This window comes from Oncorhynchus masou, chromosome 8 (assembly GCF_036934945.1).
Source record: "Oncorhynchus masou masou isolate Uvic2021 chromosome 8, UVic_Omas_1.1, whole genome shotgun sequence".
Lineage (NCBI taxonomy): Eukaryota > Metazoa > Chordata > Actinopteri > Salmoniformes > Salmonidae > Oncorhynchus > Oncorhynchus masou.
Window position 1 is genome coordinate 27,056,882 of NC_088219.1, and position 25,609 is coordinate 27,082,490.

The 25,609-nt window shown below is 42.9% G+C and overlaps 1 protein-coding gene across 1 annotated transcript in view; it reads right to left on the reverse strand.

Annotated features, from left to right (window-relative positions):
* Nucleotides 1-25,609, reverse strand: part of LOC135544454 (regulator of G-protein signaling 3-like) — a 208,560-nt gene that overhangs the window by 137,917 nt on the left and 45,034 nt on the right. Inside the window, 4 exon segments of the mRNA XM_064972068.1 lie at nt 9,785-9,896; nt 19,919-20,002; nt 22,310-22,626; nt 22,782-22,821. Of these exon segments, the coding sequence (XP_064828140.1) occupies nt 9,785-9,896; nt 19,919-20,002; nt 22,310-22,626; nt 22,782-22,821 (553 nt within the window).

Consider the following 25,609-nt stretch of genomic DNA (forward strand, 5'->3'; position numbering starts at 1 on the left):
AGATATATTGAATCAATATAGATTCTGCTGTGCAGCATTGTATCCCCCAGTAACACTGACCACATGAACACATTCTACCCTTGACACTACCGAGGTCATGCCCATCCCCAAGGGTCGCTGTAGACACACCTACAGTAATATGTGCAATGTTACTATATTATACAACTGTAGTTTGGGTCCTGGATGCTAATTGGCTGAAACAGCATTTCAGCCATTTGTATATCAGACAATATACCACGGGTATGACGCAGAAATACGTGTTTACGGTTCTATTTATGTTGGTAACCAGTTTATAATAGCAATAAGGCACCTCTGAGGTTTGTGGTATACACAACACGTCTAAGGGCTGTTTACAGGAAAGAACATCCCGTAGCTGTGGTATATTGGCCGATACCACATCCCCAATATACCACATTCCATCAGGCCATATTGCTTAATTACAACTATACTATTACTATACTGGTACAATACTGTTACGATCACTCTAATTACTGCAATAATGAGCATCCATATTGGTCAACCATAAATAATGCCACCATTAAATGTAGTCATTACACGAATAGCCAACAGTAGAATGAATCTGAATGTATTTTCTGACTGACTATGACACATACATCCATTAAGGGGTAATCGTAAAGGGTTATTGATTTGACATGAATCACGGTCTACAGACCTGTCAAGATATTGAACAAAAACACATTTCTGATCCTACGCCAACAATTGGTATCACAGCTTCAGCACAATATTTACTGACTAAGTAACATGTTCTGTAAAATAGCAAGGCACTCAAGATTTCCTGACGACCAATGACCTCCATTTCTCCCGACATGCATGTCCATACAGTTTACAGTTATTTCATCTAAAATCTCTCCCACCATTCACAACTCATCTCATCACTTCGGCAGTAATGTTTTTGTGACACTGTAAATGTACTGTATATCAAATTATATCAAAGTATTTCAAAAATAAGCTGCTTAATCTTCATTGAACACAGACACTGTATCACTGGGATAACCCTCTGGGGCAGCCGAGTGAGATTGTACGATTTTCAATTCACTTCGCTCAAACACGCATTTGTCAGGTTGGCGCCCAAAGAATACTGTATCTCCTCACTGCAATCTCAAATTCGAGGAACCAGATCAGAATGCTTGTGATTCGCACAACTCAACAGCAGAGGTCACTCTTGCATTTGTTTTCACAGATGCAGGAGAGTCATCTAAGTAACATCAAGACATCTACTGCACCCAAGGAGTTGGATCACAGCATTTATGGCCAATGACAGCCTGATACTACTGTGGTGATTGGTGATACTAGGACAATTCTAGTCATACTTTAACAAAGTGTAACTTGTAAACCTTAACGAAGCCTTCATACTGCCTTTATAAGGCCCCAACAAATGCTACAGATGCTGTATAGGGTGTCGCAACAGGCCTTTTTTATGTGATGTTTTCCAAATGACAAATCTTTTTCTTGATGTCCCTGTGCTCTACACGTACACCCAACTGTGTGCATGGGTGTAGTTTGTGTCTGTTGTGGTGCACTGGTCTCTCTTAGAGCCTTCTGTCCTTTCCATGCTCCACACCCTTGTCTCTACAGGAGATGACACAGTCACTGGAAACCCCCTGTCCCACTACCACCTCACTCACACACACACACACACACACACACACACACACACACACACACACACACACACACACACACACACACACACACACTACCCTCGTTGAAGCAAACACAGTCCCCGGAGCCTATTTCCTGAGTGGCCTACCGTACTAAAATAACAATGACAGGTGGGGTGGGGTGGGGTGGAGATGCACCCTCCTTGTACGCTCCCCCTTCCCAAACACACACCCCTCCTAACCCACTGATGACTTCCTAATCTGCTGTGGTGGAGGTGCACCACAGTGCAGAGAGTGACCCATCTAAGAAGGAAGGATAGACCTCTATATCCCTATATCCCCCTTCTGTGCTCTGGGTCTCATTGGTCAGGACATTAGCAAATGTAATGCAATGCAATGTAATGTAAAATGTTGTAATCTGTGGGGTTAAATACATATGCTAACCTCTCCCTAGCCTGACCATTAGCTCACTTCATATGTCACAGAAGGTGGCCATATACTGGACTGTTGAATGGTAGAACTTTTTTAATATTATATTTCGGAGGGAATAAGTCAAATGTAAAGGATAGAGAGAGAGACAGACAAACAGAAAGGGGGATGGGAATTTTATAAACATTTCCTTTGCAACTTTCGTAGAAATCACGTGGATGGAAGCCTGTTGGAGGTCAGAACCAGTGTTGGAGGTGAGAGCGAAGCATAGCTTAATGGGGAAATTGGAGGAGAGTTTAATGAGGGAGTTGCTAGTTTGGTGCTTTAGTGTGTGCTGTGGCCATCTTCAAAATTCAAACCAGTCCTCCATGAAAGCAATTCAGTTTGTCCTTCTGTTTCGGTTAATCTGTGTCCAGGAAATGGCATCTTTGCGTGTAGTTAATTCCCTTCAAATAAGGTCTGGATTATAATGATATCAATGTTATGGTATGTAATGGTCTTGAATTATAAAAGACCCAAACAAACACTGGTGGTAATGGTATAGGGTAGGGTTTAATGGTAAACATCACTAATCACACAACAGAGCAGTTTTCTAATAATCGTATATAAAAATATGACTGCCAGTTTACAATTATACTGAACTAAAATATAAACGCAACATGTAAAGCGTTAGTCCCATGTTTCATGAGCTGAAATAAAATATCCCAGAAATGTTCCATACGCACAAAAAGTGTATTTCTCTCAATTGTTTTACACAAATTTGTTTACATGCCTGTCCCTGTTTCTCCTTTGCCAAGATAATCCAAACACCTGACAGGTGTGGCATATCAAGAAGCTGATAAAACAGCATAATCATTACACAGTTGCACCTTGTGCTGGGGACAATAAAATGTGTAATTTTCAAACACAATGTCACAGATGTCTCAAGTTTTGAGGGAGCGTGCGTGACTGCAGGAATGTTCACCAGAGCTGTTGCCAGAGAAATGAATGTTAATTTCTCCACCATAAACCGACTCCAACGTCGTTTTAGAGAATTTGACAGTACATACAACCGCAGACCATGTGTAACCATGCCAGCCCAGGACCTCCACATCCGGCTTCTTCCCCTGCGGGATCGTCTGAGACAAGCCACCCGGACAGCTGATGAAACTGTGGGTTTGAACAATCAAAGAATTTCTGCACAAACTGTCAGAAACCATGTCAGGGAAGCTCATCTGCATGCAGGTTGTCTTCACCAGGGATGTGACCTGACTGCAGTTTGGCGTAAGAACTGATTTCAGTGGGGAAATACTCACCTTCACCACTGGCACGCTGGAGAAGTGTGTTCTCCATGGATGAATCCCGGTTTCGATGGCAGACAGCGTGTATAGCGTCATGTGAGCGAGCGGTTTGATGATGTCAACGTTGTGAACGGAGTGCCACATAGTGGCGGTGGAGTTATGGTATGGGGCAGGCATAAGCTAAGGACAACGAACATAATTGCAGTTTATCTAACGCAATTTGAATGCACAGAGATACCGTGACGAGATCCTGAGACCAATTGTCGTGCCATTCATCCGCCGCCATCACGTCATGATAACGCACAGCCCCATGTTGCAAGAATCTGTAAACAATTCCTGGAAGCTGAAAAATGTCCCAGTTCTTCCACTGCATACTCACCAGACATGTCACCCATTGAGCATGTTTTGGATGCTCCGGATTGACATGTACGACAGTTTGTTCCAGTTCTCGCCAATATCCAACAACTTCACACAGCCATTGAAGAGGAATGGGACAACATTCAACAGGCCACAATCAACAGCCTGATCAACTCTATGCGAAGGAGATGAGCTGCATGAGGCAAATGGTGGTCACACCAGATACTGACTGGTTTTCGGATCCACCTCCCTGCCTTTTTTTAAAGGTATCTGTGACCACCAGATGCATATCTGTATTCCCAGTCATGTGAAATCCATAGACTAGAGCCTAATGAATGTATTTAAATGGATGAATTTCATTATACGAACTGAAACTCAGGAAAATCTTTGAAATTGTTGCATGTTGCGTTTATGTTTTTTGTTCAGTGTATATTCTTTTATTAGGGTTGCCACAACATTCTAGTCCCTGGCCTATTTCTCCATCGAAATGTTGGACTTATAGGGAAAGTCTTCATATGAGAATGGCACCATAGGGAAAGCCCTCTCAGAGAGCTGCCACTTGTTGGACTATTCAAGGAGAGTTGGGTTGAAGAATTAGTTTGCATAGAGAAGGACAAACTGGATTGCTTTCATGTAGGACTGCCTTGAATTACGAGGATGACCCAGGGGACAATGACTGCCACCTCTCATTGAAGCCACGGAAGTTCAAGGCCAACCACGATATTGCAGGCATTGTTTGCAGAAAACATGATCCCCCATTATAGTGAAAAATTGATATCTTTCTTGGTCAATCTTATTGTAAATAACATTGAAAAAATATGAAGACAATCATGGGACAAATAATTGCCTCTAATACACCAGTTGTACATCCTTGAAGCGATTATTTTAAAAATCAATCACAGAAGAAATCATAGGATAATTTAGTTGCTAATGGCAGCCTGCAGTACCCCAGCCGGCCTTCAACTTGAGTTTTTCAATTAGAGGTTGCAGCACTGAGATAGCCTGCAACAAACATCACTTCCTAGAGTAGCTCAAACCGTGCATGTTCTGTCTTCATGAGACGCCAACTTCTTTTGGCTTCATTGGCGCTATTGAGTCTTCACTGGTGTGACGTGATCGATAGCTTTGCCCATTCATATATACAGTCATAGGGATGACCACACAATTTATTTTCATCATGAAGAAAATCGATGGGTTTTCTACCCAAAGTTGCTAAAGACCTATTGTGATCTATTTAATAAACACAAGAGACCAGTGAAATGGATAAATGAACAGCAGCATCTCATGGCCAAAACCTGATATTTTCACTCAACTTTATGGGAAATAATGCAAGTGACTTCAATTACAAATGTCCTGCAATTCTACAAATGTTTAAGCCATAAGCCATGGTAATATGATATCTGGGTGAGAGTGACAAAGAAAAGTTTAGATACCTAGACTAACTAGACTAATTTACCAGTCTAAATAAGACTAGCTGACATGGGCTAATTGAGTGACTGTCAGTGAGTGACACATAACAAAGGGAACATGCTGATGCACAAGCACATTTCGAAACGGCAGCTCGTGTATTCTAATAATCTAACACCTCAACAGTAATTTGAGACACCGACGGATTAATGTTATTATATACAGTATCTTTTATTTAATAAATGAGGTCCGGACCTCGGTGTCCTCATATGTAGCTATGGCTCTGGTCATGTGTGAGATGTCTTGAGGTGAAAGAAACGCACACCTGTTTAGGCGAGTTGCTGGCTAGCGGATTAGAACACCAGGGGGAAAAAAGGAGAGCCACACACTCTAGGAGCTCAGATGCAATCATTTAATAACCAACGTTTTCGACAGACAAGCTGTCTTCATCAGGGTATAATGACAAACACTTTGGGTCACTAATTTTAAATATAGTTTGGTTTACAAGTGTCTGTAATCACGGCCGGGTGTGGCTTGCTGTCATTGGTTAATTGACAGATATAAATAGAACGTGTAATAAACGTGAATGGACCAAAGCCTACGTTGAGATCGAAGGTTTGTCGAAACGTTGGTTATTCAATTATTGCATCTGAGCTCCTAGAATGTGAGGCCTTTTCTTTTTCACGTGTGAGAAATGACATATTTAATGACATATGAGCATCACGTCCCCTCAGGCAAGGATGGAGGAAAACCATGTGGATGATGAGATAGAAAAGGTAGATTTGGAGAAAAAGAGAGTGGAGAGAGAGAGAGAGAGAGAGATATAGGAGAAAGACAGAGATAGAGAGAGGGGGGGTAGAGTAAGAGCAGATATTACAGTTTTTCTCAATTGCTCAAACACTAAAACCCATTGGCTGAACAAAGTTCTCAGTTGCCTGGACTCATTTTGTCATGTCTTATGTCTGTTCCTGTTCTTTCTCTTCACTCTGTCTCTCTCTGCTGGTCTTATTAGGTTACCTTCTCTTTCTCTCCTTCTCCAGCTGTTCCTCATCTCCCCTAACTACCTCGTTCACCCTTTCCCCACCTGTTCCCTTTTTTCCCTCTGATTAGGTCTCTATTTCTCTCTCTGTTCCTGCTACTTTCGGTGTCAGATTCTCGTTTGTGTTTCTCATGCCAGAAGCAAGCTATCGTCTCGTTTGCTTCCTCCTAGTCCTATCCTGTCGGAGTCTGCCTGGCAGGTGCATCCTGTACACTTCTAACTGTCTTTCGTTTGCACTGTGTCCAGTTTATCTGATGCTACGTGTGATCAGGTACCACCGTTCCTCTGTGACCCGCACCGACCCAGAGCGACCTGCAGCCTGTCGCCGCTACCCAGCTATTCTCCTCTGCTGCTAAGACGGGGACTCTCTAGCTATTCATCAGAGGGACTTTATGTTTCATTTGTCACCCTCTCTGCGGGTAGTCTATTGTGCCATTGACAACGTCGGAAGAGGATCTATGCCATTCCTATTTTCTCATTAAAAGAACTCTGTTTCTGTTAAACCGCTTTTGGGTCTTCACTCAAGTGCATAACACATTTAGCTAATTATGCAGTCTGTTGTCAATACCTTAAACCATTTCACATGGTAAAACACAGTCTGTTGTCAATACCTTAAACCATGTCACATGGTAAAGCACAGTCTGTTGTCAATACCTTAAACCATTTCACCTGGTAAAACAGTCTGTTGTCAATACCTTAAACCATTTCACCTGGTAAAACACAGTCTGTTGTCAATACCTTAAACCATTTCACATGGTAAAACACAGTCTGTTGTCAATACCTTAAACCATTTCACATGGTAAAACACCATTTGCAGATCTCACTTAGACTTTTCAGCAAAACTCTAAACACATTTTCATTCTCAAAACACATTCTACACTCTAATGCACATGTCATCCATACTGGTAAACACAAATGGCCACAATCAAATACAAATAGAGAACATGTGTCATTGATTGAACACAACCACTCAAAATTGATTTAACCTGTTTCAAATGATGCGACACAACCAATATGAGCCAGTTCAGAGAGCAAACAGGTTGTTGAAGGTGGGAAGGAGTAAGTCTGAGAATGGATACTGTAGTACAGTGCATTGTAGGCTGTATCCTGTACAATGGACAAATTGTACGGCCCTGAACATTGTGCTTTCCATTTATTAACAGTACTGACTGCTCAATAGATTTTGACTGGTTGCAGGTTCATATCAACAAAGAACAAGAATTACAGTATCACAGGGACAAGTTTGTGAGATGCAGGCTACAGTACTGTAAAAATAGGGGTACAAGGAGGAGGAAGAACAAAAAACAAAATTGCAAAGAGCCACGCAGAGTAGTCTTTTCTAATTAATTTTTGAGCTACTATGATAGAACCTGTTTTCATTCATCAAAAGACAATGACTGAAAAATATGAACATTTTTTTTGATTAAAAATGTACTTCTCCCTGAGGATTGTATGTTTTGAACAATGTGTTTTCTATTTTTCGGTGTATTGTTTACCGCCTGCTTGAGAGTGTATATCATTTTGATCACGTTGTTTATGATTTGAGAGCAGTGTTTCATTTTGAACACAGGTAAAACTGTTTTGAGGCGAATGTTTCATTTTGCAAGAGGAGTCCGAGCTTTTGTAAATAGTGCTTGAAGATGAGGTTTTGTGTTTAATGTTTTCAGGAAATGGAGCAAGGTTTCAGAAATTGTGTTGTAAGAATTGAGAAACACTGTAAAGAGAGCTGAGGGCGAGACATAAAAAGTGATATACATAGATGGGCTTTCTAATGTGCGTCACAGAACCTACAGTATATAGTTGCAGTGAAGGAGCAGGACAGAACACAGAGACATGAGAATATTGTGATTCAGTTTGGGCTCCACACTGTCCAACCACAGCTGACCGATATGACTGGACTGTCTGCCACCTGATGCTTGGGTACGTCAACAGATTTCACTTTTGTGTGCATATGAATGTGTATATGCATACACACACACACACACACACACACACACACGCACACACACACACACACACACACACACAGACACACACACACACACACACACACACACAGAGGCCCTCACTAGCAAATCAATTTAAGTTACAGGTTGTAATGCAACAAAATAGGAAAAACGCCAAGGGGGTGAATCCTTTTGCAAGGCACTGTAGCCGTGAAAATATGAAAGTAAACAACATCTAATTAAAGGAATCAATGCAGCTTGGTTTGACAGAAAAGCAGTGTATGTACAGTATATCATTCCTCTATGAACTGAATTTGATGTTCAAGTCGAAGGCCCGATTTGAAGGCGAGGTTCAGACTTGACTCTTCACAACAGTGTTTTTACTGCAACAGAACTACTGTTTCAACTAGTACTAGCCAGTGGGAACAGTTGGAAACCTTACTGAGTTCCTCTGATGGAAATCAAATGGCGAGAGAAAGCCACAAGCCACTATGAAATACCACAGTAAATCAGCTTTAGAAAAACAACAAAAACTATTTTAGAAGTTTCTTCTTTTTATGTACACATTTCTATATTTATACACTGTACAGATTTCAAAAAAATAAATGGTTGATATATAAGATTGTGCACCCCACAGATGTGTGACTAAAGAGAGAACAGAAGAGAGCAAGAGATGGGACAAAGGGATGTCAAGGACATACAGATATCAACATCCCCAATGAAAACTTTTTACATGTCAGAAGGTGAATTCACCAATTTGTAAGTCGCTCTGGATAAGAGCGTCTGCTAAATGACTTAAATGTAAATGTAAATGTAGCATCCAGCCAGGTCTGGCCTACTGTAACCCCGGCCCTCTCCATATCCTCTCTACATTATACACACAGGCATTTACAGTAAGAGGTATTTATTTGACTTGTAGTGCTTTGTTATACTGTGGGTCAAACTATTCTATGAGAGGTACCAACTCAGTGGAGTGTTTATATAGCTGAGAAACAGAAAGACAAAGCTCCGGGGTTTGGCTCACATTCAGCCTAAATATCCCACTGGAAGTCTAACTCACTATTACTGGAAGATAAAAATAACATGGCATTTGTTCATTTAGATGACTGTACATACACTACATTGCCAAAAATATGTGGACACTCCTTTAAATTAATGGATTTGGCTATTTCAGCTACACCCATTGCTGCCAGGTGTATAAAATCAATCACACAGCCATGCAATCTCCATAGTTACATTGGCAATAGAATGGGCTCACAGAAGAGCTCAGTGACTTTCAACATGGCACCGTCATAGGATGCCACCTTTTCAACAAGTCACTTTGTCCACTTCTTTTGCTAACTAGCATTAGAGCAATGACTGGCAGTCTATAGTAACTGCTAGTAGATACCATAGACTTCTAGTCATTGTGCTAATGCTAGTTAGCATTATCTCTAACTTCTTTCATACTGGATGCAGAGACAAAAAAATTGTATACATGAGTCCACCTGACTGTGGGGAAGTAGATAAAGGGCTTCGTTGCCATAATCCCAAAGAATCCTTTTAAGTCTACAAAGGGGTCAGGTCAACAGGGTTAGGCCTATGGAGTTGATACATTGGCCGTCGAAGCTGAACAGGGTAATAAAGGGGTTCAAGGAGTTGGGATCATGTCCAATAGCATCAGGGCCATGTCTAAGGTTTGTGTGTAAGGGTTGAAACACTGACCGTCCTGTAGCCGTAGTTGTCTGAGGAATAGAGGGTTCTGTAGGACATTACATCTTCCTGGTTCATCCTCTCTGGTCACAAGCATCAGGTCTGTATAGATGAACACTGTCACCTAGAGAGAGAGAAAGAGAGAAACCTAGCTGAAAATATCTTCTTGCTAAAACTCGACATCACAGCACTGTGCATGCATTGCAAAACAGTTTACATAGGCGCACAACACACATTTACTCTTCTGACAAATACACACACACACGCGCGCACGCACACTTGATCAAAACTGCCCTTCTATGTCTATCCTCCAAATTGTACACACTTTCCACTCAAAATAGATGATAATCTTGATAGTATTCTAAAATGTTTGATAGATGATCATCTTGACAGTCTTTTAAAATGTTTGATAGATGATCATCTTGACAGATAATCTGGTTCGTGGAGGACTTGTCACCCTATCATGTCAGAGTAGTTGTCTATCTGGTGTCAGGGACTGACAAGGATCAGGATCAGAGCAGCACACAAACTCACACACACACACACACACACACACACACACACACACACACACACACACACACACACACACACACACACACACACACACACACACACAACCCTTCTCACTTCTACAAAGTGTCTTTGTAGCGGTGTTCAACTGCAACCTTCTATGCAACAGGAAGTGTAGTTCACACAGGAACACAGTACACCGTGGTCTCTAGACCATCACTGCTTCAGCAAGCCCCCCTAAAGATGACATTTGCATCTTATGTGCACACATGACTAATCCAAACCCTAGCTAGTCTAACTTATTAATGTGTTTACTTAATATTCTTATGACTAACTAAAGGAAAAACTTTGCTAACAGAGAAATATGAAGGTACAACCATGAGTCCATAATTCCTTGCGATTGAAGCATTTTAAAGCGCCTGAATAGATCAACAGTACCAATTATAGCTGGTACATGTTTTGAGGGTAGGGGATTGTGGAGGGTGGGGGTAAAGGAATGGGGGGGGGCTTGTGTGTGAAAGAAGAGAAGGGCAGGACACACACACTGCCTTCCCAAACTGCTTTCCTTCCTGGCCATAGGATGTGTGTTTCGGTGTTTCGGGTTGTGCTGTGTATGGGGTGTGTTTTTGGCAGAGGTACTTCTCTGTCTCTTGCATGTCAGTGGATGGGCCAAACAATGAGGCAGGCAGGAGAGAGGAACACCCATTGTTAAGCCTAAGCAGACTGGGTGACCCGTCCTCTAGCCCCTTTATACCCTACGGTCATGTTCCAGGTCTCAATGGTGACTGGACAGGTGCCAACTAAACACAGTAGCTTCTACATTTACATTTACATTTAAGTCATTTAGCAGACGCTCTTATCCAGAGCGACTTCTATTAGATATGCGTGTCACTTTCTCACCATGTGAGCACATGCAAATACTGTACGCATGGAATTCACAGGAGGTTGGTGGCACCTTAATTGGGGAGGGCGGGCTGGTCGTAATGGCTGGAGGGGAATAAATGAAATGCAATCAAATATATCAAACATGGTTTCCATGTGTTTGATACCATCCCATTCGCTCCGTTTCAGCCATTATTATGGACGTCCTCCCATCAGCAGCCTCCACTAATGTAATTGTATGTGTATACATTGGGTCTTGAAGTTCTTGGGGTTCTGTGTGTGTGTGTGTGTGTGTGTGTGTGTGTGTGTGTGTGTGTGTGTGTGTGTGTGTGTGTGTGTGTGTGTGTGTGTGTGTGTGTGTGTGTGTGTGTGTGTGTGTGTGTGTGTGTGTGTGTGTGTGTGTGTGTGTGTGTGTGTGTGTGTGTGTGTGTGTCAGTCTCATGTATTTTCATCTATCAGCAGCAGACCACAGCATTAAACAAGGAACACACTCAGTAAATCCCTTCTGGGCAACACCAAGGAAGCTACAGAAAAGGTCACGCATCAGACACATCAACATTGCTGTGTGTGTCTAGGCTATGTGTGGGCGGTGTGTGTGTGTTCAGTGCATGTGGTTTTCTATGCAGATCGAGAGGATGCTGAGGGTCTTGATGTTGTGTGTGTGTGTGTGTGTGTGTGTGTGTGTGTGTGTGTGTGTGTGTGTGTGTGTGTGTGTGTGTGTGTGTGTGTGTGTGTGTGTGTGTGTGTGTGTGTGTGTGTGTGTGTGTGTGTGTATAGAAAGCCTACATCCCGTGAACTTTTTTTCCACATTTTGCTGCCTTAAAATGTAATCTAAAAATGGATTAAATGAGAGTATTTCCTTACAGATCTACATAACCTATTCCACATTTTAAAAGTGAAAGAAAGTTACAGAAGATTCCCAATAATACGTGGTTGATACTTGGCGGAAGTACCTTTGACAGCAGTTACAGCTGTGAGTCATTTGGTATACGATTCTACCAACTTTGCACAACACTTAGGGCAACATATATCCATTGTTTTGGTCACAATTGCTCAAACTCATTCAAATTGGTTGGCAGTCATTGATGAACAGCAATATTAAAACCTTATCTCTGATTTTCAAGCAAATATAAGTCAGGACTGAGACTAGACCACTCAGGAACACTCAACACCTACTGGAAAGCCATTCTGGTGTGTCTTTGGCATTAACATTTGTGTAATTGTCTCACTGAAAAGAAAACTCTATCTCAGGGGTAGGTTTTCAGAAGACTGAGGTGGGTTTTTCTCTAACTTTTGATCTGGGCTTTGCCCCTTTCATATTTATTTGGATCCTGACAAACTCCCCAGCTCCTGCAGATTACCTATAGCATGACTGGCTCCACAATTACAAAAATCTAATTTAATCCTGTTTTAGATCAAATTTGAAATCAGTAAAATGTGAAAAAAATTTAAAGGGGTTGTAGACTTTCTGTAGGCACTGTATGTGTGTGTATCTGTGTGCATGCATATGTGTGTATTTCAGTGTGTATGTGTCTGTGTGTGTGGGGAGGGGGGTGCCCAGGCAGACTGTACAGTGGGTTACGCATCACCAAGGTAATAGCTGTAATAGCACAGATTATTTACAGATTACTTATTGAAACAGGGCCAATCTGCAGGGATGTCTGGCCCCATATTGACTATCTACAGCACAAACACGGACTGTTAAATATTTGTCCTCTTTTTTAAAGCCTCAGCCAGCGCCCACAATTACCAGCTCTGACGCTCTGAGCCAAGACCAGGGTTTGGAACCAAAATTGTTTCCAATTGTTTCGTTCTGAACAGAACCAATTATTTTTGTTCCGTTCCATTCCACTGTTCCGACCTGCAAAATAAAATTATGAATCGGTTTGAACCTCAAAATGTAAAGGTTTATATGGCTCCTTTCTGTTGCCTTTTAAACCTCTGAAATGAAATGAGCTCAACATTAACAGCCATCAGTGCAGATAGAACAGCTTGCTATGGAGTGAGCAAGCTATAGTTGTTTTAGCCTCGGCATCTGATAGCACATGGGTGCTATAGACTGCCAAGGCTATAATTGTTTACATGCGCAATGGACAACCAGGTGCAGAGCGCAAGTTGCGACTGAAATTTTGCCGGTGGGGAGAGAGGGTTGAGGAGGAGGCTTGGCTTGAAGCACTGAGCATCTTATTATGACATGTATTATGTGAATCAGGCCCACATAATTATACCTACAGAGGAGAGGCTTCTATGAAGGAACTTTGAATGCCTTTGAACTTCAGGGAGTTGGACCAGAGCTAGCTAGATGGCTAACAAGCTTGTGTGTGCAGAGCGGCACCAGAATTAAAAACACGTCGTACCTTTTTATAGTTAATAAATCCAATGTGGAACGTGATAACTATAGTGTCCTTAAGTAGTGTTGAAAAGATGAATCCATTCTTCTCTCCCTAATTTCTGAGGCTACAGTAGCCTAACCTTCGTAGGGAGGAGCACATTGCCTATACACCACTGGCAAAGATTTTCAGCTGGCAGGCAAACACTGGAAGATGTGTCTGAGTGACCGAGTGAGAGCTCTGGCATAAGCACCTTGTTTAATTTTTTTGTGGGACTGAAAAAAATGCCCTGAACTTAAAATAAAGTTATCAACCGGGTCTCATGCTTTTTGAAAAACAGTTCTGTTCCAGAACAATATAGATCAGTTTCATTCCCGTTTCTGAATCTGTTCCTCTTAAAATGTAGTTATTTTCCAGTTTTCGGGTCTGTTCCATGAACTGTTTCAACCCCTGGCAGAGACACAGTGTGGAACTGAAAAGCTGATCTGACATAATGAAAGGGGGGATAAACTGTGAGGAATTGGAAGAGAAAATACATTTCCTCATAGTACGAACGTAGTATTGTCCATTTTTATCTACAGAAGACACACACATACACACACAGCTAGACGACAAGACCTTATCAATAAGATCAACACAATTAAAACCCACAGAGCAGGTGATCCGAACCCAGCCCCAACCCCCTCCTTCCCTCTCTCTTTCCCTCCTCTCCTCCTCTCGGAATGTCAAGAAGACTCAAGTCAACAGGGTCAGAGCTGTTTTTAAAACCAGCCGCCCACCCTACTAAAAACCCCTAAAACCACAGCTGATCTCTTTTGGTTTTCCGTTTTAGGAATGTCACTCCAGAATAACCTGTCAGGATGTGTGTGTGTGCATGCGGGTGTGTTTTAGAGAGAGCGAGAGAGGGTCAAACACCCCTTCTGCCAACCACCTAGCAACCATCCTGGATGGTAAACAGGGCGTCCTGGTCTTCCTCTCCCAGACCCCTGCCAACGGACACCCCTCTTCCCCCCCCACACCCGCCACTCCATCACATTTCCTGGACAATATTATCACAATGGCTGCCCAGCTTGTCATGGCTTCCCTCTCTCACTCAGCTCCCTGATTCCCAGAGAATACAGGGTGGATAACACATCGTTATGTGTGTTAAATACAGTATCCACCCTTGTCCACCACAACATTGCATTGTAGCTTTTCACTAAAGCCAAGGTCAAACCGAGGTGCTCACCCTCAACCACCAGTCTACAGAATATACTGTAGGACTTACAGGCATTTACAACTACAAGGGTAAATATGGCCAACATGTAATGTATTGCTCTTTTTGAAGCGTTCTCAATTAATAATATAATTATATAATATAATTTATAACATATGAGAGAGAGAGACACCATGTACATTTAGTGAATACTGTGTTTGATTGAAACTACTGTCAATGAATCATCAATCAAAAGAAAGTACTCCAGTCCATTGTAATGAAGCAACCATAAGCAGACAACAATAGAGGAAGTTCTGGAGGCCAAATGGTCCTTCCACTCTGATAACACTACACAAAGGTCAGGAAATGTGACAGGGGGAACGAGAAAGAGAGAGAGAGAGAGAGAGAGAGAGAGAGAGAGAGAGAGAGAGAGAGAGAGAGGGGGGTACTATGGGCCACAGAACTGCAACATTCCTCAGACCTGTGGGTCGGGACCCACTTGTGGGTTGCGGCAGGGATCCAGGTAGGTCGTGGGATGACATTGCGAATTTTACATATACATTACCAGTGAAACGTTTGGACACACCTACTCATTCAAGGGTTTTTCTTTATTTTTACCATTTTCTACATTGCAGAATAATAGTGAAGACATCAAAACTATAAAATAACACTATGGATATACTATACAATATAGATACTATACAATATGGAATCATGTATTGTGTTAAACCAATCAAAATATTTTTTAGATTCTTAAAAGTATGCATTCTTTGCCTTGATGACAGCTTTGCACACTCTTGGCATTCTCTCAACCAGCTTCACCTGGAATGCTTTTTCAACACCTTGAAGGAGTTCCCACATATGCTGAGCATTTGTTGGGTGCTTTTCATTCACTCTACAGTCCAACTCATCCCAAACCATCTCAATTGGTTTGAGGTCGGGTGATTGTGGAGGCCAGGTCATCTGATGCAGCACTCCATCACTCTCCTTCTTGGACAAATAGCAAATACAAAGCCTGGAGGTGTTTTGGGTCAATGTTGAAAAGCAAATTATAGTTCCACTAAGTGCAAACCAGATGGGATGGCGTATCGCTGCAGAATGCTGGGGTAGCAATGCTGTTTAAGTGTGCCTTGAATTCTAAATAAATCACAAACAGTGTCACCAGCAAAGCACCCCCACACCATCACACCTCTTCATCCAAGCTTCACGGTGGGAAACACACATTCGGAGATCATCCGTTCACCTACTCTGGGTCTCACAAAGACACGCCGGTTGGAACCAAAAATCTCAAAATTGGACTCATCGTACCAAAGGACAGATTTCCACCTGTTTAATGTCCATTGCTCGTGTTTCTTGGCCCAAGCAAGTCTCTTCTTATTATTAGTGTCCTTTAGTAGTGGTTTCTTTGCAGCAATTCGAACATGAAGGCCTGAATCACGCAGTCTCCTCTGAAGAGTTGATTTTGGATATTGAACTTCCTGAAAAGGCCACCCCCAGGTGGTAAGGGTAGGTAACAACACATCCACCACGCTAATCGACAACAAAGGGGCCCTTCAGGGGTGCGTGTTCAGTCCCCTCCTGTACTCCCTGTTCACTCATGACTGCATGGCCAGGCACAACTCCAACACCATCATTACATTTGCTGATTACACAACAGTGCCTGATCACAGACAACGATGAGACAGCCTATAGGGAGGATGTCAGAACCCTGGCTGTGTGGTGCCAGGACAACAACCTCTCCCTCAAAGTGATCAAGACAAAGGAGATGGTTGTGGACTACAGGAAAAGGAGGACCGAGCACGACCCCATTCTCATCGACTTGGCTGCAGTGGAGCAGGTTGAGAGCTTGAAGTTTCTTGTTGTCCACATCACCAACAAACTAACATTGTCCAAGCACACCAAGACAGTCGTGAAGAGGGTACAACAAAACCTATTCCCCCTCAGGAGACTGAAAAGATTTGGCATGGGTCCTCAGATCCTCAAAAGGTTCTGTAGCTGCACCATTGAGAGCATCCTGACTGGTTGCATCACTGCCTGGTATGGCAACTGCTCGGCCTCCGACCGCAATGCACTACAGAGGGTAGTGCGAATGGCCCAGTACATCACTAGGGCCAAGCTTCCTGCCATACAGGACCTCTATACCAGGCGGTGTCAGAGGAAGGCCCTAAAATTTGTCAATGACTCCAGCCACCCTAGTCATAGACTGTTCTCTCTGCTACCGCATGGCAAGCGGTGCCTTAGCACCAAGTCTAGGTCCAAGAGACTTCTATACAGCTTCTACCCCCAAGCCATAAGGTTCCTGAACAGCTAATCAAAAACAGCTACCCAGACTATTTGCAGTGCCCCCACCCCCCACCCCCTCTTTACATCACTGCTACTCTGTTGTCATCTATGCATAGTCATTTTAATAACACTACCCACATGTACATACTACCTCAAATAACCAGTGCACATTGACTGTGTATCGGTACCCCCCTGTATATAGTCTCGCTGTTCTTATTTCACTGTTGCTCTCTCTTTACTTTACTTTTATCTCTTATTCTTATCTGCATTTTTTGAAACTGCATTGTTGGTTAGGGGCTCGTAAGTAAGCATTTCACTGTAAGGTCTACTGTAAGCATTTCACTGTAAGGTCTACACCTGTAGTATTCGTGACTAATAAAATTTGATTTGACGAATTTGATTTGAGATGAGTCTGTTACTTGAACTCCATGAAGCATTTATTTGGGCTGCTATCTGAGGTGCAGTTAATTGCCGATTTCTGAGGCTGCTAACTCTAATGAACTTATCCTCTGCAGCAGAGGTTATTCTGGGTCTTCCTTTCCTATGGTGGTCCTCATGAGAGCCAGTGTCACCATAGCGTTTGATGGTTTTTGCAACTGCACTTGAAGAAACTTTCAAAATGTCTAAAAGTAATGATGGACTGTCATTTCTCTTTGCTTATTTGAGCTATTCTTGACATAATACAGACTTGGTCTTTTACCAAATAGGGCTATCTTCTGTATATCACTCCTACCTTGTCACAACACAAGTGAAATTAACTTTTATCAAGGCAAATCTGTTAATTGAAATGCATTCCAGGTGACTACCTCATGAAGCTGGTTGAGAGAATGCCAAGAGTGTGCAAAGCTGTCTTCAATAAATAAATAAAAACCTTTGAATGAGTAGATGTGTCCAAACTTTTGACTGGTACTGTATGTATATACACTGAACAAAAATACAAATGCAACATGGGACAATGTTGAAGATTTCACTGAGTTACAGTTCATAAGAAAATCAGTTAATTGAAATATATGCAATAGGCCCAAATCTATGGATTCCACATGACTGGGAATACAGATATGCATCTGTTGGTCACAGATACCTTAAAAAAAATAGGGGCATGGATCAGAAACTCAGCCCGTATCTGGGGTGACCACCATTTGCCTCATGCAGCCAACACATCTCCTTTGCATAGAGTTGATCTGGCTGTTGATTGTGGCCTGTGGAATGTTGTCCCACTCCACTTCGATGACTGTGCGAGGTGCTGTAAATTGGTGAAAACTGGACCACGCTGTCGTACACGTCAATATAGAGCATTTCAAACATGCTCAATGGGTGACATGTCTGGTGAGGATGCAGGCATGGAAGAATTGGGACATTTTCAGCTTCCAGGAATTGTGTACAGCTCCTTGCCACATGGGGCTGTACATTATCATGCTGAAACATGAGGTGATGGCTGTGGTTGAATGGCATGACCATGGGCCTCAGGATCTCATCACGATATCTCTGTGCATTCCATTTTCCGTCGATAAAATGCAATTGTGTTCGTTGTCCATAGCTTCTACCTTCCCATACCATAACCCCACCGCCATCATGCAGCACTCTCATCACAATGTTGACATCAGCAAACCGATCGCCAACATGACGCCATACATCTTCCTAGTATAGTTGAAACCGGGATTTATCCGTGAAGATCACACTTCTCCAGTGTGCCAGTGGCCATCACATTGAAGGTGAGCATTCGCTGAAGTTTGTTACGATGCCAAACTGCAGTCAGGTCAAGACCCTGGTGAGGATGACCCTGGTGAGGATGACCCTGGTGAGCACTCGGATGAGCTTCCCTGAGACGGATTCTGACTGTTTGTGCAAAAATTCTTCAGTTGTGCAAACCCACCGTCCCATCAACTGTCCAGGTGGCTGGTCTCAGACGATCCCATAGGTGAAGAAGCTAGATGAGGAGGTCCTGGGCTGGCGTGGTCACAGGTGGTCTGCGGTTGTGAGGCCGGTTGGACGTACTGCCAAAAATCTCTACATTTACATTGGAGGTGGTTTATGATACATTACATTCTCTGGTAACAGCTCTAGTGGACATTCATGCAGTCAGCATGCCAACTGCACACTCCCTCAAAACATGAGACATCTGTGGCAGAACAAGGTGCACCTGTGTAAGGATCATGCTGTTTAATCAGCTTCTTGATATGCTACAACTGTCAGGTGGATTGATTATCTTGACAAAGGAGAAAGGCTCAAATAAAAGGGATTTTTGCTAAATAAGCTTTTTGTGCGTATGGAACATTTCTTTAAATGTTGCATTGATTTTGTTATATTGTTTGAGCATAAGAACACAGCATTAGAATAGCAGGAAATTGCCTTTAAAAACTGCAAAAATGGTCTGTGTATGTTTTTTCACCTGCTGTGCAATTAACTGTTTGAGCAGACATCTTCCCCCAATGTGTCTCTTTCCACCTCTCTAGGGGAGGAGAGGAGAGCAGAAGGGAGGAGAGGAGAGGAAATGCTAAGAGAAGAGAAGACAATAGTGTAGAAGACCAACGCAGTGCAGCAACCACCCACAGGTTTTCTAAATGCTGTCTCCTCCTCTTCGCCTCTGTTCTCTGCTAGTAGCAAAACCACAGACAGAGGAGACATAAATAAGGTCTCAGTCTACACCTTGTATCTGGGTCTCTGCCCTTTTCCTGTCACTGGGAAGGTATTTTAGAACATTGACAAGGGCTGGGGGAAATCTCCATAATGCATTGCACAAACTCTTTGACAGTTATTCAAACCGAAACACTCTCACGGTTGTAGAATATGAACCACAGTACAAATAGTTGTGTCGTATTCTCGCAACTTGTTACTATCTTAAATACTCTAACTTTTACAACATTTACATCTGCCATCTCCCATTTTACTGATCCTGATCTACACACACACACACACACACACACCTTCTTAGTAGCCATTTACCTTAATGGAGAGGTGCTTGCTCTCGTGGAGGATCATCTCCTCAGAGACCACCAGAGTCCGTGTGGGGTTACACAGGTCCAGAGGCTACACACGATTGGGTGAGAGGGTAGATTGAAGGGTTAGATTAACATTGGATTAAGGTTAGATTAAGATTAGGCAACATCCTAGGAATGAAATGAAGATGACATTATCCAGGGCAAAATACTGCTTCTAAATATTACTTCAAATACACCACATTCACTAATGCCAGTACACAATATTACAGCCAGAGTAATTAATACTGAAGTCCATACACTGCTATTACAGCCCAATATTATTCGCAACACTCCTAAATATCACTCAATAGAGATAGAGGTATAGATAGATACACATGTTTCGAGTACAGAAATATTTGGGAGGGATGTTATAAGTACACGAGGGAGCATGTGGCTACAGTACCATCTCCATTTTGGCTCCAAGCTCCATGCTCTCTGCCCCACACCAAAGGGAACAATACAGACTCTGCAGCTGGCGGCTCTCGTGTAGCTACAGTCGCTCCAGTCTCTACAGAGATCCTCGCCGTGTGAGCTGTGACTGCAGGAGTCTGTGAGCCGCTCTATAAGGGTCTCTCTCTGTGAGAAGGCGCTAGGCTAAAAGTGCTAGTGCCGCGGGTTGGTAGCCACATCCTCTTGTGGACCAGGGCTAGAGAGCCCACAGGGCCGTTTCACTGTGTCTCAGAAGGGTGCAGCTGGGTGACTCAGTTAGTCAACAGGAAGTACTATTACAGACCATTGAAGGGTCCTGGGTAGTTGGTAGTTCAACTGTCCAGTACAATCGCAGGCTGAAAATGGGCATGAGTGCTTGGATGTAAGCATGTTGAGGAAATGTGGTTCATTCCAGTGTGTTTATGACAAGAGTCATATGTACACACATACTGTACCACAGAGCAATGTTTCCCCTAGGTTTCTTTCAATAGGTAATACTGACGTGTAGTAAGTAATACTTGGTGATATCATAGAAGGAATACAATTTCCTCATATATTTTAGATATAATATTAAACATTTTCGATCATTTATTTTTTTAAAGACTGTGAGTCTGGTGACTTTTTTTAAAGGATATTCTACTCCAAAATGCATGGCAATTAAATGATGTTCTCTTCCTTAGAAACTCGATGACAGCTACATTTTATCTCTTGATCTCAATGACATCAGCAGCTGGTTTTATATTAACCCAAAGCTAGCGTAACGTTACTGTATGTAAGCTAACAATTATTATATCCCATCTATGAATAGGGTTGGCTACACTTCCAGGATTACAAAATAGCTGTGTCTCGGGCAGAAGTTGAAACAATAAAATGAAATCTATATATATTTAAATCGTTGGCGGCAATGACTTAGCAGCGGCGGTGAATACAGGGAAACACTGCTGAGGTGAGAAACTTGGTGTGGTTTAGTCTGTTTTGTGTCTCAAAAGAAAATCCCCCAAAATGTGGATCCCAGTGGCATCACCATCAATATTGAAACATCTGTATTCTCTAGGGCAAATCTATCCTCGGGGACCCCCAGACCTTCCACAACTTTCACAGTTTAAGCCTTGAACTAGCTCCCTGAGGAGAGGTTTGAGTACCACTGCTCTAGGGGATTAGATACGGCTGGGGTCCCCGAGGAGAGGTTTGAGTACCACTGCTCTAGGGGATTAGATACGGCTGGGGTCCCCGAGGAGAGGTTTGAGTACCACTGCTCTAGGGGATCAGATACGGCTGGGGTCCTGAGGAGAGGTTTGAGTACCACTGCTCTAGGGGATCAGATACGGCTGGGGTCCCGAGCAGAGGTTTGAGTACCACTGCTCTAGGGGATCAGATACAGCTGGGGTCCCCGAGGAGAGGTTTGAGTACCACTGCTCTAGGGGATCAGATACGGCTGGGGTCCTGAGTAGAGGTTTGAGTACCACTGCTCTAGGGGATCAGATACGGCTGGGGTCCCGAGCAGAGGTTTGAGTACCACTGCTCTAGGAGATCAGATACGGCTGGGGTCCCGAGGAGAGGTTTGTGTACCACGGCTCTAGGGGATCGGACAGGGAGTAGTACAGTGTTTTCTGCATGAGGGCTCATCTATGGATCTTTTTCAGTATTGATTGGTGTAGTCAGGGGTCATCGTAGATCAACCTCCACTGTAAGCCAATCACTGTTCTCTGTGAATACATCATCTATCCACTCAGCACTGAAAATGACAGGGCGTTAACTGACTCGATGGGCTGTAGGGGGCATTGGTGTGTGTTCTTACCGTATTGTGTTTTTAGCATTACCAGCCATATAGGCCAAAAGTTATTAAAATAAAAGGGGAAAAAAACCTAACGTCACTAACAGAGTGGTGGAAAGATGATAGTGGAAATATAGCGATTCACACACACACCTGAACAAAGATGGGGAAGATGAGGATCTTGGGTGCTGCTTTGACGTAGCCGTAGTTGCCGTGCGGGTTGCCGTGTGGTACATGGGAGCGTACTATAGTACAGTTCTGGTAGTTAGCAAAGTTGGAGGAGCTCTGGGCCTGCTGGTAGCTGGGTGGGGGTTGGCCAAAGAGGTTAGCATCAGATGGTTTAGATGTCTTGGCGTTAGTGGAGCGTCGTAGGAAGGTGGTCCGGCCTGCTAGACCTACACCCCCAGGTGGAGCACCGCCACCCCCTTGAGTCTGGGGCACGCTAGCCTGCTGCGGGTACATCCTCCCTGCTGAGAGACATAACACACACACCCCAAACAAACACACACACCCCACACAGTTTGGGAGTTAGCCTGGGAACATAGAAGTAGAATGAGTGTTGACAGAATTGCCCTGCCAAACCGCCCTTGTTCTCTAAAATCCTAGTCAGTAGTAAATGGCTTACCCAAGGTACCATGCTTGTCCTGGTAGATAGGCCTCAATACCTGAATTAGAGACAAAAACATAATAGTCAATGGTTCTGTTATAACAGTTGACCAATACCATTATGCAATACATTGTTACAGGAAATTGTCACATGTAATGTGTCCATTCCACCATAAAATAATGCCTGACATGAGGTGAAATTGAAGCAATGACAATGCAGACCAGGCATGTTAGGCATGAAAAAGGGCCACGGACAACTACTTTTAACCAGATCCCTATGAGTAGTAGTGGCCTGAACCCAGGTCTATGCAGGGGTTGTGTAATAGTGGCCTGTGCGTCAGCCCTGTGTGACATCACATTGTGTCCCTGCTCTGACCTATGACTTCCAGAGGGGGGTGCGACCAAGCTGGGCAGGAAAGATGCTCTGTAACCCCAAGCATCAAGGTTTGGATTTAGACTGACATTCTTTAGCCACTTACTTACAACCACTTTTCCATCCACTCTCGCAGCATTCTTTCTTTCGTCTACCATCCTTTTCCCTCTTCTGCTGTACCCGTCATCCATTCATCAACCTCTTGATGTACCCATATCTACTCTGTTCCCTGTCCCTTATTTCATCCATCAACTCCCTCCTTTATGCCTCTCTCTTTTCCCTCCTCTGCATCCTATCCCCCCTCTATCCAATCCTCCTGCCTTGACAGCAGTCCATTCCCTTACCCTCCTAACTCCCTAACCCCTTCCATTCCTCTTGGCATTAACACACAGCAGGCGTTCCCATCATGCTCTCTGTGCCCCATGTCATATCATGTCTGCAGGGGTGAGCCTCTCCTATAAGGCAGACTGTAAGGGCTGCTATGCTGCCAGGCACACACACACACACACACACACACACACACACACACACACTGTCTCTAGGTTACTGGGTCTGTGGAGAGCAGGGTATACAGCCTCCTTCACATCCCCTAAAGGCCTTTTAAAAACCAGCTACTATGTCACGGAAGCCCACAGCCACACAATCAGCATTACTGCCTTTGATTGGCCGTGCAACCTCAGTGAGAGAGATAATGGAGAAATAGGGAAAGACTAGAAGTTCTGGGTTTTCTGCATTCATTGCTTCAGCATAACTGGTCCATTCTTCCAGGCTGGCAGATTAGTGTCAAATTGTTGGGGATGTGAAGGAATCAAGTTCACAATACAGTGTGTTTCTTTCTCCATTCGGTGCACTTTAGTATGTCTTTATCATAAAGAGCTATTTCCCGATACACAGCATGTTACAGTGTGCATCATTTGATAGAACACCTCTTGAGGCCACCATGGCTTTTTCCATATAGTCACTTGAATACTACTTACTGGTGCAGCAAATCTCAACTCTTGGTTGTATATTACCACACATTAAATTACCTATTTAACTATGTACTATATATACATATATATACATATATACAGTATATACGCATACAGTACCAATCAAACGTTTGGACACACCTACTATTTCCAGGGTTGTTCTTTATTTTTACTATTTTCTACATTGTAGAGCAAGACATCAAAACTATCTTGGAGCGTCATACCCAAGAAGACTAGAGGCTGTAATCGCTGCCAAAGGTGCTTCAACAAAGTACTGAGTGAAGGGTCTGATTACTTATGTGAATATCATATTTCCATTTTTTTTTTTTATATTGATACATTTGCAAACATTTTAAAAACCTGTTTTTCTTTGTCATTATGGGGTATTGTGTGTAGATTGACGAGGAAACAACGATTTGATACATTTTCGAATAGGGCTGTAACGTAACAAAATGTGGAGAATGTCAAGGGGTCTGAATACTTTCCGAATGCACTGTATACAACTTTAATTTGCACAATGCACATTATGTCCGTTTGAATTGCACAGATATTTCTCAGGTTAGAATGGTAAAGTATATCTCTGATTTAGATGGCATGTAATGTAATGTATATCAAGTAGAATTGGCATGAATCTGTCCCGGGTTTGAATGGCACATACAGTACCGCGAAAAGTACTTGCCCCCTTTCTCATTTTTGCATATTTTTGCATATTTTTGATGCTGAATGTTCTCAGATCTTTAAACAAGACCTAATATTAGATAAAGGGAGCCTGGGTAAACAAATAACACAACAATTAAATACTTATTTCATTTATTTCAGAAACAAAGTTATGCAACACCCAATGCCCCACTGTGAAAAAGTCATTGCCCCCTTACACTCAATAACTGGTTGTGCCACCTTTAGCTGCAACGACTCCAACCAAACGCTTCCTGTAGTTGTTAATCAGTCTCTCACATCGCTGTGGAAGAATTTTGACCTTCTCTTTCTTGCTGTAACTCCGCGACATTTGTGGGTTTTCAAGCATGAACTGTTCGTTTCAAGTCCTTCTGCAACATCTCAATTGGGATTAGGTCTGGACTTTAACTAGGCCATTCATAAACTTCACATTTTTTGCTTTTTAGACATTTTCATGTTTTGGATCATTGTCTTGCAGCATGACCCAGCTGTGCTTAAGCTTCAGCTTACAGATGGATGGTATGACATTCTCCTGTATAACTATCTGTTATAGACCAGAACTCATGGTTTCTTCTATTAAGGCAAGTCATCCAGGCCCTGAGGTCGCAAAGCAGCCCCAAACCATCACACTACCATCATTATACTTGACTGTTGGTATGATGTTCTTACTGTAGAATGCTGTGTTTGGTTTTCGCCAGGCATAATGGGACCCATGTCGTCAAAAAAGTTCTACTTTTGAATCATCTGTCCGTGGAACATTCTTCCAAGAGTCTTGATGATCCTCCAGGTGCTTCCAAGTGTTTTTTGGCAAACTTGAGCCCACTTTTA